The sequence below is a fragment of the Pipistrellus hanaki genome, assembly GCF_964339955.1.
Source record: "Pipistrellus hanaki genome assembly, chromosome: 5".
Classification (NCBI taxonomy): Eukaryota; Metazoa; Chordata; class Mammalia; order Chiroptera; family Vespertilionidae; genus Pipistrellus; species Pipistrellus hanaki.
Genome location: NC_140507.1, coordinates 1,978,016 through 1,997,087, shown reverse-complemented (window position 1 = coordinate 1,997,087; position 19,072 = coordinate 1,978,016). Strand labels below are relative to the sequence as shown.

The 19,072-nt window shown below is 43.7% G+C and overlaps 1 protein-coding gene across 2 annotated transcripts in view; it reads left to right on the top strand.

The window, feature by feature from the left end:
- Positions 1-19,072, top strand: part of RNF216 (ring finger protein 216) — a 92,307-nt gene that overhangs the window by 15,291 nt on the left and 57,944 nt on the right. For both annotated transcript variants that reach the window (XM_084886154.1, XM_084886153.1), the window contains exons 5-13: positions 249-325; positions 719-821; positions 5,513-5,677; positions 9,354-9,468; positions 11,605-11,744; positions 13,257-13,307; positions 14,673-14,810; positions 17,013-17,161; positions 17,625-17,703. In XM_084886154.1, the coding sequence (XP_084742280.1) occupies positions 249-325; positions 719-821; positions 5,513-5,677; positions 9,354-9,468; positions 11,605-11,744; positions 13,257-13,307; positions 14,673-14,810; positions 17,013-17,161; positions 17,625-17,703 (1,017 nt within the window). The remainder of the gene's footprint in view (positions 1-248; positions 326-718; positions 822-5,512; positions 5,678-9,353; positions 9,469-11,604; positions 11,745-13,256; positions 13,308-14,672; positions 14,811-17,012; positions 17,162-17,624; positions 17,704-19,072) is intronic.

The window sequence follows — 19,072 nt, the reverse complement described above, 5'->3', positions numbered from 1 at the left end:
GGAGAGAGATAGAAACATCAATGATGAGAGAGATCATTTATTTACTGCCTCCTGCACGTCCCCTACTGGGGATCGAGCCCACAATCCGGGCATGTGCCCTTGACTGGAATCGAACTCAGGACCCTTCAGTCTGCAGGCCAATGCTCTATCCACTGAGCCAAACCAGCTAGGGCTGACATTGGATTTTTATTGCAATTTAAAACATTCTAATGGATGAAATGAACAAAAATGTTTTTATTCTTTTCCAGGAAGCAAGATTTCCAGATGTAGCACCTGGCTATATTGAGGAAATAATTCATTTGAAGAATTATTATGATTTGAATGTGTGAGTATACCACCATGCCTTTTTTTCTTTCTTTTTTTTATTGTACTAAAACATAAAAATTTATAATTGAACCATTTTTTAAAAATAAATGTTTTTATTGATTTCAGAGAGGAAAGATAGAGAGAGAGAGAGAAGAGAGAGAGAGAAACATTGATGATGAGAGAGATTCATTGATTGGCTGCCTCCTGCACACCCAGAACCAGGGATCAGGACCACAACCCAGGAACGTGTCTTGACCAGGAATCAAACTGTGACCTCCTGGTTTATAGGTCAATGTTTAACCAATGAGCCACACTGGCCAGGCAGAACTTCATTTTTCAAACATTGTGTTTGATTCGTGGGCAGGTGTGGGATTTGGAAACAGTATGAAAATAACCTCATTTATTTTTGCAGACTTTGTAATTTTCTACTGGAAAACCCAGATTATCCAAAGAGAGAAGATCGAGTCATTATCAACCCTAGTAGCAGCCTGCTTGCTAGTCAAGATGAGATAAAGGCAAGTATTGAGTTCTTGTTTGCAGTCTCTATCTGGAAATGCTCTGCTTCTTTCCATTGTCTTTATGAGAAGAAAGTGATTTGTCAGGACACATTTTTAAAGATTAGCCAGGAAAATAGAATTTCAGAATATATTTATTCTTTAGTGGGATTTGCCCATCTGAGCCACTTTGAATTCTGTATTTAATTCTCCCCTTTCTCACAAATCCTCCATATCTCTCATCCTACAAAATTAAGTTCCTAACTTGAAACAAGAATTGGTCAGGATTTTTGGTATCATCTCAGTTATTTTTTAAACATTTAAAATTGAAAACATATGAAAAATTTTAAATATGAGTCCTATGGAAAGATTTTATATTGATCACCTATATATCCAGCAGTATTTTAAAAGTTAACTTAAAAAAAAAAATTTTATTGTTCATATTATTACAAATGTTCCTCATCTCCCCCCCTCCCCCATTGCTCCCCTCCACCAGGTTCCCACCCCACCCTCTGCCCTCTCCTCACCCCCCATTGTCCTTATCCATAGGTGCACAGTTTATGTTCAGTCTCTTCCCACACCCCCCTCTCCCCTTTTCCCTGAGAATCGTCAGTTCACTCCCCTTCCATACCTCTGATTCTATTATATTCACCAGTTAATATTGTTCATCAGATTTTTTAATTCCCTTGGTTTTTAGATTCACTTGATAGTTTTGTATTTGTTGTTCATAATTTTTATCTTTATTTTCTTTCTCTTCCTAAAGAACCCCCTTCAGCAATTCATATAATTCTGGTTTGGCTGTGATGAACTCCTTTAGCTTTTTTTTTAATTAGTGAAGCTCTTTATCTGGCCTTCCATTCTGAGTGATAGCTTTGCTGGGTAGAGTATTTTTGGCTGTAGGTTCTTGTTGTTCATCACCTTGAATATTTCTTGCCATTCCCATCTGTCCTGCATGGTTTCTGTTGAGAAATCAGCTGACAATTGTATGGGTGCTCCTTTATAGGTAACTACCTGCTTTTTTTCTCTTGCTGCTTTTAATATTCTCTCTTTGTCTTTTGCTCCTGGAATTTTAATTATGATGTGTCTTGGTGTGGTCCTCTTTAGATTCCTTTTGTTTGGGGTTCTGTGGGCTTCCTGGACTTATAAGTCTAATTCTTTCACCAGGTGGGGGAAGTTTTCTGTCACTATTTCTTTCAGTATGTTTTTGGTATCTTGCTTTCTCTCTTTTTTTGGGACCCCCATAATTCTGATGTTAGTTCGCTTGAAGTTGACCCAGAGGTTTCTTACATTATCTTCAACTTTCTGGATTCTCTTGTCTTCTTGCTTCTGCGGAGGAGTGTCTTCTGGCTCTTTGTGTTCCAAATCTTTGACTTGATTCTTGCAATCTTCCATTCTGTTTTTAGGACTCTGTATAATATTTTTTATTTCAGACAATGTATTCTTTATTTCTAGTTGATCCCTTATTATTTCTTGATGATCCCTTATTATTTCTAGTTGATCCCTTTTCATATCCTCATAGGACTCATTTATTTTATCAGCCTTTTCTAGGAAATTCTTGAAAAACCTTATAAGTGTGGTTTTGAACTCTATATTCAGTCGCGTTTTGTCTTCCATTTCTTTCGTTTGTGATCTGTTTCCTTGTCTCGGCATTTTCGCAGCTTCCCTGAGTTGGTAGCCTTAAAAGCCTCTGTGCTCAGCTTGGATGGGGCGGAGTTTCAGGGTGGAGCCTACAGCCTTGGCTTCCGGTAGACCCGCCCTATGAGGTTCCCGAGTCTCAGTATTCCTGTGTCCTCCGGTACTCACTGCAAGCACCTCTGAGAGAAAGGTGCCCTCGAGTTTCGCCCACTACCAAACAGTCTAGGCTCTCCCCCAATGAACCCGGAACTGGGGTTCAGTTCAGTTGCAAGTGGGGTTCAGAGCAGTCCGGAGCTTTTGTCAACTTCCCGCCAGGGCAATCCCGTGGCACAGTCAACTGTCCTTTCTCTGTACACAATGTGCGCGCCTCCGGGACTTCCTTTCGCCGCTCCCCTGGGTTTCCACCTTTCAGCCCAGGCTCCCTCTGTATGAGTATGGGTCCCCAGGGTCTGGCCTAGAACTGGGGTTCAGTACAATCGGAACTGGGGCTCAGCACAGTGTGGGGCTTTGTCTCCTTCCCGCTAGGGCAATCTAGCAGCAGAGTCAACAGTCCGTCTTCTGCGTGAAATGTGCGTGCCTCTGGGACTGCCTTTCGCCGCTCCCCCGGGGTTCCGCCTTACAGCCTAGACTCCCTCCGTATGAGCCTGGGTCCCCAGGGTCTGGCCTAGAACTGGGGTTCAGTACTGTCGGAACTGGGGTTCAGCACAGTTCGGAGGTTTTATCTCCTTCCCGCTAGGGAACGCCAGCCAGGCACTCAGCCTCCCCCTCCTCTTTGGCTCTGTCCTCTCCGCCCGCGCCTCCTGTCTCCGTACCTTAGGCTTTTACAGCTCCTCTGATTTTCCTTCTGGTTTTCTCTTTCCTTCTCGTTGTAGAATTTCCTGTAGTTCTGGGTAATGTCCATTTTGTATTTTAGTTGTATTTTATTGAAATTGTTGTGTGAGGCTGCAGTTAGGTGTCTACCTATGCTGCCATCTTCCAGAAAGTCAAAAGTTAACATTTTATTGTATCCACTTTGTCACCTATCTGTCCCTCTGTCCATTAGCAGCTCTTCCTTATATTTCATTTCATTATAATGGACTTAAAGGTAAACCTCTAAGGCATCAGTATACTGCTGCAAACATACCTTAGCCTGCAGATCGCCTAGAGTTCAGTATCTGTTTATAGTTTTTGTTTGTTTTATCCTCACCCAAAGATAGGTTTATTGATTTTAGAGCGGAAGGGGAAGAGAGAGGAACATTGATTGGTTACTCCCATACACACCCCAATCAGGGATTGAACTCACAATCCAGGTACATGCCCTAACCGGAATCAAACCCACAACCTTTTGGTGAATGGGATCATGCCATCCAACTTAGCCACCTGGCCAAAGCTATTTATAGTTTTTGTTTTTAATTTATTACTCATTTCAGAGGAAGGGAGAGGGGGAGAAAGATAGAAACATCAGTGATGAGAGGGAATCATTGATAGCCTGCCTCCTACACGCCCTCTACTGGGGATTGAGCCCACAACCCAGGCATCTGCCCTGATCAGGAATCCTACTGCAACCACTGAGCCACATCGACTGGGCTGTTGATTGTTTTAATGTAAGATTACATGCCGAAACCGGTTTGGCTCAGTGAATAGAGCATCGGCCTGCGGACTGAAAGGTCCCGGATTTGATTCCGGTCAAGGGCATGTACCTTGGTTGTGGGCACATCCCCAGTAGGGGGTGTGCAAGAGGCAGCTGATCGATGATTCTCTCTCATCGATGTTTCTAATTCTCTATCCCGTGCTCGCTTCGGCAGCACATATACCAAAAATTGAAATGACACAGAGAAGATTAGCATGGCCCCTGCGCAAGGATGACACGCAAGTTCGTGAAGCGTTCCATATTTAAAAAAATAAAAATTAAAAAAATAAATAAATAATTCTATCCCTCTCTCTTCCTCTCTGTAAAAAAATCAATAAAAAAATAAAATAAAAAATAAATATATAATGTAAGATTACATACAATGCATACACCTGTGTAACCAAATCCTTATCAACATATAAAGTTTGACTTTTTTAAAAATTAAATTATCATCTTTGTACATATAAGTTTGACTTTTTAAATCTTAATCATTATCACCCTGACTGATAGCTCAACTATTTGAAGTGTCAGCCTATATTTGATTCCCAGTCAGGGCACATACCTAGTTTGCAGATTCATTTCTCTCTCTTACCCTCCCCGCCCATTCCCTCCTTCCCCTGCCTTCAAAACAATAAACATAACCTTCAGTGAAGATTTTTTAAAAAATTCTTGCCTGGGCCTGTGTGCTCAGTGGTTAGAATGTTGGCCCATGAAACAAAGGGTTGCAGGTTCCATCCCCGGTCAAGGGCACAAACCTGGGTTATAATTTCCCCACCCTAGCAGAGGCATGTGTGGAAGGCAACCAACTGAGGTGACTCTCACACCGATGTTTCTCTATCCTCTTTTCCTTTTCCCCTCCCTCCCACTCTCATGGAAAAATATCCTCCTGTGAGGATTAAGAAAAAAACACATACAAAAACACACACACACACACACATATATATTAATATATATATATATATTAATATCCTCCTGTGAGGATTAAGAAAAAAACACATACAAACACACACACACACACACACACACACACGTATTAATATATATATATATTAATCATTATCTTCACTTGTGGTCCAAAGGAGCATTTAGGGTAAGTGGTGAAGGGAAATATAGTTCAGAACTGCCTCATTGGGGTCTGTTGCTCCGTCTTATTTCCCACAAATTCTTTTGATTAACCTCTTTTACATATTTTATAGCAGGAAAAATTTAATTTTCTAAATATTTTTGTGGGAAGAAGATGGCTGAAAGATGGGGTTCAAATCCCCAGCTATACTTTTTTTACTTGTTCTAAGTAGTAAAGCTATTTCTAGACTCCAGACAGTCATTTAATTTCTCTGAATCACCATTTCTTCATCTCTATTCAGGGCTGGTAACCTCCTTAAAGAGTAGTTGTGAATGAGGTGTTCTTTAGTCAGCAATCCTTCAAATGATTTCCTCTGCCCTCTAATGTGCCTCTCTCTGGTTTCAGTTGCCGAAGGTAGACTTTTTTGACTATTCGAAATTGGCTCCTCTTGACCAGCGCTGCTTCAACCAGGCTGCTGACCTCCTGATGGCCGACTTCAAAATGCTCAGCAGCCAGGACATCAAGTGGGCCCTGCATGAGCTCAAAGGACACTATGCCATCACCCGGAAGGTGCTCCTCTTCTTCTTCCTGCGGCTCAGGAGGAGGGTGCCCTGGGATCACAGTGAAGCGTTCAGCTTGCAGAAACGGGTGGTGTATGATGGCAAAGGGCAAAGGAGATTGTCGGGGTGAAGATAGTAAATAGACTGAGGTGTTTGCTGGTTTGGAAGAACTGAATGAAAAGAAGTAATGCATTAGAAGCAGGGAAGTTCTGGCTCAACCATATAAGAGACATGGCGGGTCATGAATTTTACCTTGGAATGCAGGGTGTGTTCCAGTGCTGCTCTTCCCTCCTGAGCTTTCTGGCTGAGGGCAGGCCACACAGTCCTGCCCAGGAGCTCAGCTCTCAGGTCCCTGAGGCAGCACTGCCCTGTGAGCGGTGGTTTGCCTCAGAAAAGAGTTGGAAGCTGCTGGAAGCTCCCACGACTCCAGGGCGCTAAATAAGACACCTTTGAGGGCCTCTGTCCTAAGGCTTAGAGAGTGCTGGCCACTGTGGGTGAGGCAGCATGCCGCATTAGTGACGTCCGCACAGCACCGCTTCTGGCGGTCAGCCAGGACAGAGAGCACCAACAGGTGTTGGGCTTGTTCCTCTTCTCCTCTGCTGCCATGAAACCCATTTCTCCTGCTGACGTTCTTGTGGTTCCCAGCACACAGTATGCTTTTTCCAGTGGAGTTTTAATGGTGAAAGCACCCACTGCGCTTAACCTCAAAGCTGGTGAACGCTAGGTGAACGTGCCTTCATGCTGAGTCTGAGACCCTTCCACCTTTAGATTGCCAAGAAGATGCAGGCACCTGTCAGCAAACTCCTGATCGTAGTTAATTTAGGTGAACGTACTCTGAGGGGAATACAGAGTTAGTGTTTCTATTTCTGAATCTCATTCCCCGGGCTAGCTAGCTAGGGAATGCCTGTACTGTCACTGAAAGTGAATGAGCTTCGCCCGAAAATAGTAACTGCAAGAAAGCTGGGGCTTTTATCTTGAGGCACTCCCAGCGCTGCGCTGCTGCAGGGGGCCTTCCCGTGCTCTGAGCTCCGGGAGCCCGGAGGAGAAGTGGTCAGGGAGGGGTTCTCATTAGCGATGTCCCTGCCAAAGGCTCATCCCACGGCCTCTTGTGATTGGGTAGGAGGCTGTCCCCTCGTTTATACCTTCCTTATCCCTTCCCTTCCCGGCCTTTGTGTCTCTCATGTGTCTGCGTGTTTTGGTGGGCAGTTTGGAACTTTACATGTTATTTAGTGAGTGTTGCGTGTTGAGGGAACACTCTTGGCTGAAATCTGGTCGGCTGGTGCAGGTGATGGGAGTCCTGCCGTGGAAAGGGACCCTCGGGGACAGGACGTAAAGGCTGCCACTTCGTACTCAGAGCAGTGACACGTCTCCCGTGTGCTGCTCAGACATGGTGCAGGCTTAGGGACGTGTGTTCGCTGGGAGACAATCACACTGCCCTGGGTTCCCCCCTGTGTTATTAATGAACATCAAACACGTATTTTAAAAGAGATCGTATTAGAGGAAACCCACGCTTAACCCATCACTCAGCTTCAGTAATTATCAGCGACTGCCCAGTCTTGTTTGATCTCCACCCGCTTCCTCCCTCCCCGACTATTTTGAAGCTGATTGCAAGAATCATTTCATTTTCTCTTCAGTCTATAAGTTCTCACTCTCCCCTCTCCCAGGCTCCAGTCTCTGTCCTCAGCTTTTATGTCATCAAATGCCCCTTACAGTGTTGTTTTTTTTAATGATTTTTTATTGTGTTTTTCTTTAGAGAAATAGGGTGAGAGAAAAAACAAAACAAAACATCGATGTGAGTGAAACACATCAATGGCTGTGTTTCAGCTGCCTCTGGCACAATCCCCCACAAGGGATCAAACCCGAAACTCAGGCATGTCCCCTGACCAGGAATCAAACCGGCAACCTTTCAGGGCATGGGATGATGCCCACCAGTTGAGCCACACTGGCCAGGGCCGTTAGAGTGACTTTAGGTCATCCTTTAAAGGAACTTTGGCGATTTTCACAAATATCCTAAAAATCATATTGGACTGTGTCTTTGATTCTCAGAATAATACCACCAGTGGGTATTTGATTTGTGAACATGAGCAAGCTAGAGGGAGAAATGCCAGATAATAGTAAAAGGAAAAATTATGCTGAAACCAGTTTGGCTCAGTGGTAGTCAGTTTGTCGGTCTGCGGACTGAAAGGTCCCGGGTTCGATTCCGGTCAAGGGCATGTACCTTGGTTGTGGGCATATCCCCGGTAGGGGCTGTGCAAGAGGCACCTGGTCAATGTTTCTCTTTCATCGAGGTTTCTAGGTCTCTATCTCTCTCCCTTCCTCTCTGTAAAAAATCAATAAAATATATTTTTAAAAAAAAGGAAAAGGAAAAATTATGCTTCAACATCTGTTGTTCCTCTGTTCCCTGGTAGGTTTTTTGAGCACTTACTGGCTATTACCCCTTGAGGACACTGGCATCAAGGAACACAAATTAACTTATTTCCAAAGAGCTTTCATTTTGAGGAGATTTTAAAAAAATATTAAAATAGTTCCGCCTATATTATAAAAAGCCAGTGGCCAGATGCCGGAATGACCAAACAACTGGTCACCAGGAGGGGCGTTGATGGGTCCTGCGGAGGCTGTGGGAGACTCTGGGTCTTGCGTGATTTTGCGCTCTGGGCCTCTAGTCGTATTATAAAGGAGAAGTATGTCTACGAGAGCACTAGGGAAGAAATGACGTGGTGGTTAAACAGTCTCAATGATAGATGTCTTCACTAGGAAACAGAAAAAGGCTGTGAGGTAAGGAAAGGCAGACATGGTGTCTTTGGGGTGTGTGGGTGTGAATTCTAACCAGCAGGTCTTGAAAATTAGCAATTCTGAACAACTCACTTATCTGGTCTATGTAATTAGACCTTCAGTGGTAAAGACTTGAGCACATTTAAATGCTTATTGGGAAGATCTAAAAAGAAAAAGGGAGAAGTCCTAACTGGTATGCTCAGTGGGTAGAGTGTTGGCTATCCACCATAGGATCATGGGCTCCATTCCTGGTCAAGGACACATACCTGGATTGTGGGTTTACATCCCACCCCCTGGTTGGGGTGTATGTGGAAGGCAGCCAGTCAGTGTGTCTCTCACATTGATGTTTCTCCTCTCTCCCCTCTATTTGTCCCCCCTCCCCCCAACTCTCTCTTAAAGGCAATGGGAGGAAAATAGGCTCTGGTGAGGATTAACAAAAAATAATGATAATATTAAATTTAAAAAGGGGGAAGTGAAAAGGTATGGAAGATGGGATTATCACTGGGATAAGAATTTTGTGCTCCAGAACCAGGTGAAAGCAACAAAGGAGTGTGGGGAGTGGAACAGGGAGTGTTGACCAGAATAACACCATAGAGGTAATGTCTGTGAAATACAGCTCCCTAGCCATTCATTTTGTGACTTAACCTGTACTTATTCAAGGACAGTTTGGGCCGTTTGTGTTTTCTTACCTGGCCCTTTAATTTGTCAGCAAGCATTTGGGTTCTGCCATTGTAGCAGTTCGTCCAAGTCAGAAAAAACAAAAATTAAGTGCACCTGTTTTCCCCACTACCTGTTTCTGTAAGCCATGCTGGGGAGAAGCGAAACTGAGTCAAAATGAAATTCGGGGATTGCCTGTGTTCCAGGTAGTCTCGTATCCTATTTATAGTGTAATCTTTCCCTTTCTCAATTTTTAGGCCTTTTCTGATGCTATTAAAAAATGGCAGGAGCTATCACCAGAAACCAGTGGAAAAAGAAAAAAGAGAAAAGAAATGAATCAGTATTCTTACATAGATTTCAAGTTTGAACAAGGTAACGGCAAACTGTGTGCTGCTGCTCTGCAGAACCGTCCCTTCCCACACACTCTTGCCTCTGGAATTTCCTGCTGTGGTGGTAGCTCTTGCCTCTGGAAAGACTGGGAGTCTGTCTGTTGTCACTCCATCTTCCTGACTTTCCGTCTCTGTGTGCACTCCGCTGGCTTGTCAGTATCTCTCTGAAAGTTCTGTGTCCTGGGCTAGACAAAGTATTCCGAGTGAGATCTGCTGTGGAAAGACAGCAGCTGGGATTTTGAATCTGTATGTCAGTCCATTCAGCCTAAGAATGTAACATCAGATATGTAAGCTCTGGTCTGTTCACCCACCTTGCTTTTACAAAAGTCTCAGTTTTGATGCATCTGATTTTTCCCTGTTAACTTCATTTCAGCCCCTTGTTTCAGATATATCCCTTTTAATTTTTGATTCTGGTTCTTATATTGCACTTATTAGATCATCTTTAACGACATTGGAAATTAGAAATAGAAAATATACTTGATTTACATTAGTAGTTTAATATTTGTGACTTAGAGATACACTTAACTTTTGTTCTTAACTCTCACCTTAGGACATATTTTTATTGATTGGAGAGGGGAAAGGAGAGGAATGGAGGATGGGAGGGAGGGAGATAGAGAGAGAAACATTGGTGTGAGAGAGACATTGATGAGTTGTCTCCCACATGCACCCTGACTGAGGATATAACCCACAACCTAGGTATGTGCCCTGACTGGGAATCAAACCGGAGACCTTTCGGTGCCCAGGACAACGTTCAACCAACTGAGTCAAACTCTTGTTGGTATGTACCAAGTCCAAGAGGAGTATATTCCAAAAATGCAAGGCTGGTTCATTATTCAAAAACAAATCAGTACAATACACTATATTAATAGACTAAAGAAAAATCACCTGGTCATATCAGTTGATGTAGAAAAGGCATTTAACAATATTTAAAACCTATTCAGATTAAAACTCTCAGAAAGTTAGGAATTAAGAGGAGCTTTCTCAGCTTAATAATGTCTACAATAAAATCTATTCCTAATATTATACTTAATAGTGGGTGAATCCTTCTTCCTCTGAGATTGGGAGCAAGGAAGGATGTCCTACTCGGCTGGCGTGGCTTAGTGGTTGAGCATCGACCTATGAACCAGGAGGTCACAGTTTGATTCTCAATCAGGGCTCAATCCCCAGTGTGGGGCGTGTAGGAGGCACCAATCAATGATTCTCTCTTATCGATGTTTCTCTCCCTCTTCCTTCCTCTCTGAAATCAATAGAAATATATTGTTTTTAAGAAGAATATTCTATTCACTGCTATTCAATATAGTCCTGGAAGTTCTGGCCATCTGGAACCTGATATAGTTAAATATTGATAAAATCAAAAGATTTACTAAGAACAGGTTTTTTTGAGTAAATAGAAAATCTGGATGAAGTAGACAAGTTTTTAGAAAATGAAAATTACCAGTCAACAGAATAGACCAATTTTATATTATGTAATATTTTATGATTCTATTGTCTTTTATTGTGTTATTGTGAATATAGGTCTTATTCTTTCAGCTTTTGTATGTGAAATCTCCAAGATAAAAAATTTAAAAACATACATAAAACGCATGTGCGCCTACCAGAATGGCTAAAATGGAACACTGTCAATACCAGGTGTTGATGTGGCTGTGAAGTGACTGGCACTTGCTTACGTCGCTGGTGGAGGGCATGTGTAAATTGGGAGACTGACATTGGGAAACTGACAGTTTTCTAAAGCTGATCCAGCAGTTCCGTTCCTTCCTGCGTGCTTGACTGAATTGTAGCCGTATGTTCAATAGCCCAATTGATACTAACCCTAAACTGTAAACCCACCTATCCTCAGAGTAACATGGTAATAAACTGCTGTATTCACACAGCACAAAACTGGGGATAGGAGAGATGCTCCCATTGGAGTATAGAAAGGGGGAAAAGACAAAAGTCAGAAAGAGCATGGAGGTTAGGGGATGGACGAGAGCTCAGTTTCCCCAATGGTGGCGCATGCAGGAGAGGAACGAAACGTACGTCTAGAAAGTAGGTGGGGCCCAGGCCACAGGAGAATGGAATGGCTGGGCTGTGTTTCTAGCACACAGTTATCTGCATGGCTTTGCATTGTCATGTCTTGTAGGTGACATAAAAATAGAAAAAAGGATGTTCTTTTTGGAAAATAAGCGGCGCCATTGTAGGATCTATGAACGGCGTGCCCTCCATCCAGCCGTGCAGCAAGAGCAGGAGTTCTATGAGCAGAAAGTCAAAGAGATGGCAGAGGTAGGAGGATGTGCATGGCGTGTGTTCTGGGATTCTGGTTTGCTTGGAGGGCTAGTACAAAACTGTCTTTTAAGATTTACCTTTTGTCTGTGTGATTGATTTGAGTAAACTGTTACGTTTTTAAAAGGAAAACTGGGTAAAATAATATTAAAAGTTCATAAATCAGATTTATGGCAGAGAATTTTAATTGGAGCTTAGCACACAGTATTTGACCCCCCTCAGTCCCTAATGGTGGAGCAAAACCAGAGAAAAATGCCACTGAGCTCTTTAATTCTTCCAAATATGCATCAGATGCTAGTCAATGATAATATGTATCTTGGTCGTTTAATATGTATTGTCTAGACCAGCAGCTCTGAAAGTATGACCCATGACTTCCCCAAGGCTCTATTTATCTATTTATTTATTTACTTACTTATTTATTATTTTGAGAGAGAGAGGGAGAAAGAAACTTGGATTGGCTGCCCTCAGCATGCACCCTGACCAGGCATGGGACTTACAACCTGGAAATGTGCTCTGATCGGGAATCGAACCAGCAACCTTTTGGCGCATAGGACAATGCCCAATCCATTGAGCCACACGAGCCAGGGACCCAAGACTCTTTAGGGGTCTGCAAATCAGATCTCTTGTGATAATAAGACATTATTTACCTTTTCCCTGTGTTGAATTTATACTGATAAAACAAATGCAATGGTGCCTTAGCATGAGTCAAGCCAGTGGCACCAATTTGTATCAGTAGTCATCATTTTCTTCAACATGCACACATTTTTTCAAAAAGGCAGTGTCACCTAATGACAGGTGGACAGGTAGCTCTGTGACAGATGGATCAAGACGACTTCTCAAAAATCCTAATTTCTGCTTGAGATGGAGAATTTTATCCTTGGTTACAAATAATCACCTCATTCCCTTTGAGAAAGTGTTTGCCAAATACCTAATTTCGCATCACCACAGTTTTTGTCAATCATTTTATTTTATTTATTTGTTTTTATTTTTTTCATTATAAATGTATTTTATTGACTTTTTACAGAGAGGAAGAGAGTGGGATAGAGAGTTAGAAACATTGATGAGAGAGAATCATCAACCAGCTGCCTCCTGCACACCCCCCACTAGGGATGTGCCCGAAACCAAGGTACATGCCCCTGACTGGAATCGAACCTGGGACCTTTCAGTCCGCAGGCAGACGCTCTATCCACTAAGCCAAACCGATTTTGGCTCTGGCAATCATTTTAAAGTGCCTAATTCAGCAGCTTGCCATTCAGTGGCACAAGGGCTTCTGCTTGAGGCGACCATCATAGTCAGGGTGCAGCAAAAGCACTTGGCACGTTTCCCCCACTTTGTCAGAGTCCTGGAGAATGTTTTTGAGGGTCAAAATTTGATAAATTTAAACTGCTAAGTCATGTAACTGAAAAGATGACCATTAATAATAGCTCTTTTATGTCTATTGCAATGAATTCTAAATGGTTTGTGACATCTTTACTAAATTTGTATCTGCATGTCTGGATTTTTGTTCCTCAGCATGAAGACTTTTTGCTTGCTCTGCAGATGAATGAAGAACAGTATCAGAAGGTATTTTGAAAACTTACTTAATTCATTTATTCTGGTATTTTTTATGGACTCTCTTCTTATCACATTTCCTCAGCTCTTTGATGGCACATTGGTTCCCGGATAATCTGTTGATCTGCTGAGTTTGTAACCATGTTACAGTCAGACACTTGAAAAATCATTGTTGCTCTTAATACCAGCCTGGATGGGAGTGGAAGGGGAGATGATAGGAATTCTGTTAAGGAACGCTGCCTAGAATCCGTTGGGATGAGCAGGAGCTCTATGAGCAGAAAGTCAAAGAGGAAAACTCTTAGAGGAGAATGTAGTCATGCTTACTAGTCGAGGTAGAGGGCAGAGATTTCTGTGACCTCAGGGCCAGACGGCTTTGTACTCTTACCTGCTCTTCACATAGTGGCCTTTTCTCACAGTACCTGGAGGAACTGTGATTGCTGCTGCAGTAGCTTTGGTTCCTTACCTTACGGTAAAGATTGGGTTGGGGTGTGATCTTCTCACACAACTGTCTTATACCAAGAAGAGAAAGCCGAAACCGGTTTGGCTCAATGGATAGAGTGTCGGCTTGGGGACTGAAGGGTCCCGGGTTCGATCCCGGTCAAGGGCATGTACCTTGGTTGCGGGCATATCCCCAGTAGGGGGTGTGCAAGAGGCAGCTGATTGATGACTCTCTCTCATCGATGTTTCTAATTCTCTATCTCTCTCCCTTTCTCTCTGTAAAAAATCAATAAAATATATTAAGAAAAGAAAAGAAAAGAAAACCCAACTTAAATATATATATATATATATATATATATATATATATATATATATATATATATATATATAAATTGGTTTCTGAGAGTAAGGGAGAAGGAAGGAGCAAAGGAAACATTGATTCGCTGCCTCCTGCACACCCCACTCTGGGGACTAAGCCCACAACCTGGGTATGTGCCCTGACTTGGAATTGAACCTACATCTCCTGGCTCATAGGTTGACACTCAACCAATGAGCCACACCAGCCAGGCGAGAAAATCCAATTTTTGAAGCTTTTTAGCTAATAGCGGTCATGCCACTCCTCCCTGACTCTTAGAATCCTATTAGCAGTATAATCTGCTTGCAGACGGTACAGTTCTGCTAGCACCGTGGACTTGATGAATAAGATAACATTAAACAAAGGATGATGCCAAAAAAGTGAAAATCTCACTCTCTTTAACTGTGTATTAATATTTGTGCTGCCATCTCAAGCTACATTTATACAGTGGAAAACAGGTCCTGGTGCTTTTATGGCTTCCCAGGCTGCTCTTTACCTCTGGGGGCGTATGGGTGGAGGAATCTGAAACCTGAGGGCTCTGTACTGGAATTTGGGGAATTTTCATGTGTGTTTGTGCCCTGCAGGATGGTCAGCTGATTGAGTGCCGCTGCTGCTACGGGGAATTTCCATTTGAGGAGCTGACTCAGTGTGCCGATGCTCACTTGTTCTGCAAAGAATGTCTCATCAGATATGCCCAGGAGGCGGTCTTTGGATCTGGAAAGGTAAGAACTGTGGAATTTGCCCACAGGTAAGAAACATGCACAGAGTCTGTGGAGACCACGTTTATAGACAAGTGTGAATACCTCGTGGAAGTGCCTTTCTTGGAGGGAGGTGCGACGCTGCCACGGCCTGTGAATGTGTGTGATTCCTAGACGGTCCCTGATTTGCGTGGTTATGTTGGTGCTAAGCATAGGAGATACCTTTTCAGGGAGTGGCATTCTTCCATGCTAGGAGGACCAGCTTCTTCCCTCATCCTCCTGTTCATAAGGAAAATGAAGGATGAGCCCTAGTTGGTTTGACGCAGTGATAAAGCGTCAGCCTGTGGACTGAAAGGTCCCAGGTTCAGTTCTGGTGAAGGGTACATGCCTGGGTGGTGGGCTTGTCCCTAGTAGGGGACGTGCAAGAGGCAGCCGATCAATGATTCTCTCATCGTTGATGTTTCTCTCTCCCTCTCCCTTCCTCTCTGAAATCAATAAAAATATATAAAGAAAAATGAAAGATGAAATAAAGAATTTATTCTTGTTTGAATATGTGAGTGCAAATTAGTAATTTTAACTGACTTAAAAATTTTTTTTTATTGATTTCAGAGAGGAAGGGAGAGGTACAGAGATAGAAACATCAATGACAAAAGAGAATCATTGATCGGCTGCCTCCTGCATGTCCCCTATTAGGGATCAAACCTGCAACCCAGGCATGTGCCCTTGACCAGAATCGAACCCGGTACTCTTCAGTCTGCAGGTCAACATTCTATCCACTGAGCCACACCAGCTAGGGCTAACTGGTTTTTTTTTAAAGGACTTTATAGTTCTAGTAGAGGCCTGCTGCACGGGTATGGTCCCTAGGCCTTGCCAGCAATCAGAGCCGATTTGGGCCTCCCTTCATTCCACGCTCTCCCTTGGTGGTCAGTGCGCATCATAGCAAGTGGTTGAACTACCTACCGGTCAGTCAACTCCTGAAGGAATGATTTGCATATTAGCCTTTTATTATATAGGATTACAATCAGTTATCTATTTAAAAAAATATATATTTTATTGATTTTTTTTACAGAGAGGAAGGGAGAGAGAGAGAAAGTTAGAAACGTCGATTAGCTGCCTCCTGCACATCCCCTGCTGGGGAGGTGCCCACAACCAAGGTACATGCCCTTGAAACGGAATCAAACCCGGGACCCTTCAGTCTGCAGGCTCCACTGAGCCAAACCAGTCAAGCAATCAGTTAACTATTTTATACAAGACCACATTTCTCTTGCCAGAGTCATTTTCTCAACACTAGAAAGTAACAATGGAAGGAGTTTTGTTTTGCCTGGATGAATACTTTAAAACCAAAATTGGGTTTCCTAAACAACCAATAATCAAATCACTCATCATATTCTAAAGTCAGATATGGTTTAGTGAAGGACTGAGTAATAATGAGCAAAGTGGCTGTGATGTCCACCTCCTTGGCCCCAGAACCTGTGCGTATGCTGCCTTACATGGCAAAGGGAAATGGAGGCTGCTAAACGGAGCACCTCAGAATAGGGAGATTGCCCTCATTATTCAGGTGGGCCCACGGTCACTGTAAGGGTCCTTAAAATGGACACGAGCAGCAAAACTGTCAGAGTGCTGTGGTGTGAGGCCCAGCGGGCTGGAAGTGGCTTTACAGATGAAGTCCAGAGCCCTCTGCTCCAGCTGCCCCAAAGGCTGTCCTTCCTCCTGAGGAGTTTCATCACCTGACAGCATCTGACGGCGTAGGGACTGGGGGCTCTTCAAACAATCCTCCCGTTTTCAGTTTATATCGCTGTCGGTTCCCGCCCCTGTCCTGCAGCTCACATCCGCCTCCCACGATGTCTAGCCCCCAGCCTTTGCAGAGGCCGTAGCGGGAACCAGCTGGCTGCTCTCGGTAGCTCCCTTTCAGACACTGCGCTGTGACCTTCCCCTCCAGCCTGCTCAGCCTTACCCTCCTCCACTCCCATCGCCCTGCGCTGTGCTTTGGGCTGCTAGAGGCCTTTTGGGGAAATCCCATTTGGACTTGTGTTTTTGTTTCATGGTTTCCTTGTTTGGAGTGTGGTTTCTCAGAAGACGGATCTTTATAATCTCACAACCTGTGTACTTAATCACAGTTTATTTGCTTATGATGCATTTAACTACTGAGGCTGTTCATTTTTTTGAGACCTTGGTTAAATTTTCCTTTTTCCCTCCTCTCTTTGCCTCCTGACCTCCTCATTCTAGTCAGAGCTTAGCTGCATGGAAGGCAGCTGCACATGTTCCTTCCCAGCCAGCGAACTGGAGAAGGTGCTCCCCCAGACCGTCCTGTGTAAATACTACGAGCGCAAGGCCGAGGAGGAAGTCACTGCGGCCTACGCCGACGAGCTGGTCAGGTGAGGGCCCCTCCTCCTCCACCGGGAAGGCGGCTGAGCACATCGTCAGGCGATGGAATTCCTGTAACAAAGCTCTGTTTTCCAGTTTTTCTGGCCCTTCTTGCTGAGCAATAAAAGAACAATTTATTAATGGAAAGCACCTGCACTTCAGATTGTTGCCTACATCCCTTGGCTTCTCTTAACCACCTGGCTGTGTACAAACATTGTACATTGGCTGGAGGGAAGTGATGGCTGTGAGGCGCTCTCAGACGCGTATGTTTGTGGGGTGGTTCGCACTGAGGAGGACCCAGAATGGCCCGCACTTTCTGGTCAGGGCCAGCGCACAGGCGAGCCTCAGTCCACGTTTTAATGCAAAGTAAGGAGTGAGAGAGGTGGCGAGCGCTGAAAAGCCCGCCATGGGGTCAGCAGTTACACGGAGCCGCGCCGGTGGGCTGTTCTGACCGCTCCTCTGCCTTGGCTCTAGGTGCCCCTCCTGCAGCTTTCCCGCCCTGCTGGACAGCGACGTGAAGAGGTTCAGCTGTCCCAACCCCCGCTGCCGGAAGGTAAGGAGGGCGCTTTCTCTAAGTCTCTATTTGAATTAAGGTTTGAGCTACCCTGGTGGCACACACATCTACCGGTTATCTGTGTGCTGAGCTGTGAGAGGGTTTGAGTGCTCTTTCTTTTTTCTCTTTTTCGAGGAAGCAAACGAAGGTCGGTACTCTGTGAGTGGTGGTTGGCATGGCTCAGGTGGAGCCCCTCGTGGAGTTGCAGTCACAGGGTGTGGGTCTGTTGTGTGCCATCTTCCTGTACTGTAGATGTAGAGTTTCTTGTTGCTTCCCCGGTACCAGCTTTATTCTTGGTTTCTCTTTTCCCCACCCTACTGTGCCGAAACTCCTTTGGTTAGAGAGCTGGGCATCATGGTGGCAATCTGTCATGTCTGGTGTATTGTTCACTCAGATGATCGCATAAGAACTGATTGTATTGGGTGAGACCAAAGCTGTTCAGTCACCTCATTGTTGAAAATCTTCTCTTTAATCAGACTCTTATTCTGTGTACTAAGAATGTCTTAAAATTTGTGAGCTATCACATAGAGTTGTTGTTTATTTTTTAATATATGTATATATTTATTTATTTTTATTTTTATTTTTTCAGAAAGGAAAGGAGAGGGAGAGAGAGAGAGAAACGTCAATGATGAGATAGAGTTATTGGTCGGCTGCCACCTGCACATCCCACGCCAGGGATTGAGCCCGAAACCCTGGGCATGTGCCATGATTAGGAATTGAACTGTGCTCATAGGTCAACGCTTAAACATCGAACCACACCTGGGCTACTTTTCTTGATGTTTAAAGAGACAGGGGAAGAGGGGGAGAGAAAGAGAGAAATGTCAATTTGTTGTTGTACTTATTTGTGGATCATCGGTTGTTTCTTCTAAATGCCCTGACCGGAGAGCAAACTCACAACCTTGGCATATCAGGACAGTGTGCTAGCCAGCCAGTTCACTTCCGTCAGGGTACATGCCTGGGTTTTGGGCTCGATCCCCAGTAGGGGGCCTTCAGGAGGCAGCTGATCAGTGACGTTTATCTCTCATCGATATTTCTCTCTATCCCTCTCCCTTCTTTCTCTAAAAAATAAATAAATAGATAAATAAGTAAATAACATTTCTAAAAATTTTGAAAAGATACTTGCACTTCAATAGTCATTGAAGCATTATTCAGAATAAGCATGTAAATGGAAACAGTCTAAATGTCCATCAGTGGATGAATGGATAAAGAAAATGTAATCTATCCATACAGTGGAATATTAGTCAGCATTTGAAAAAGAAGGAAATTCTGATACATGCAGCCACATGGATGACCTTTGAGTACATTGTGCTGAGATAAGCCAGTCACAAAAAGACAAACACTGTATGACTGCACTTCCAGGTTGTATCTA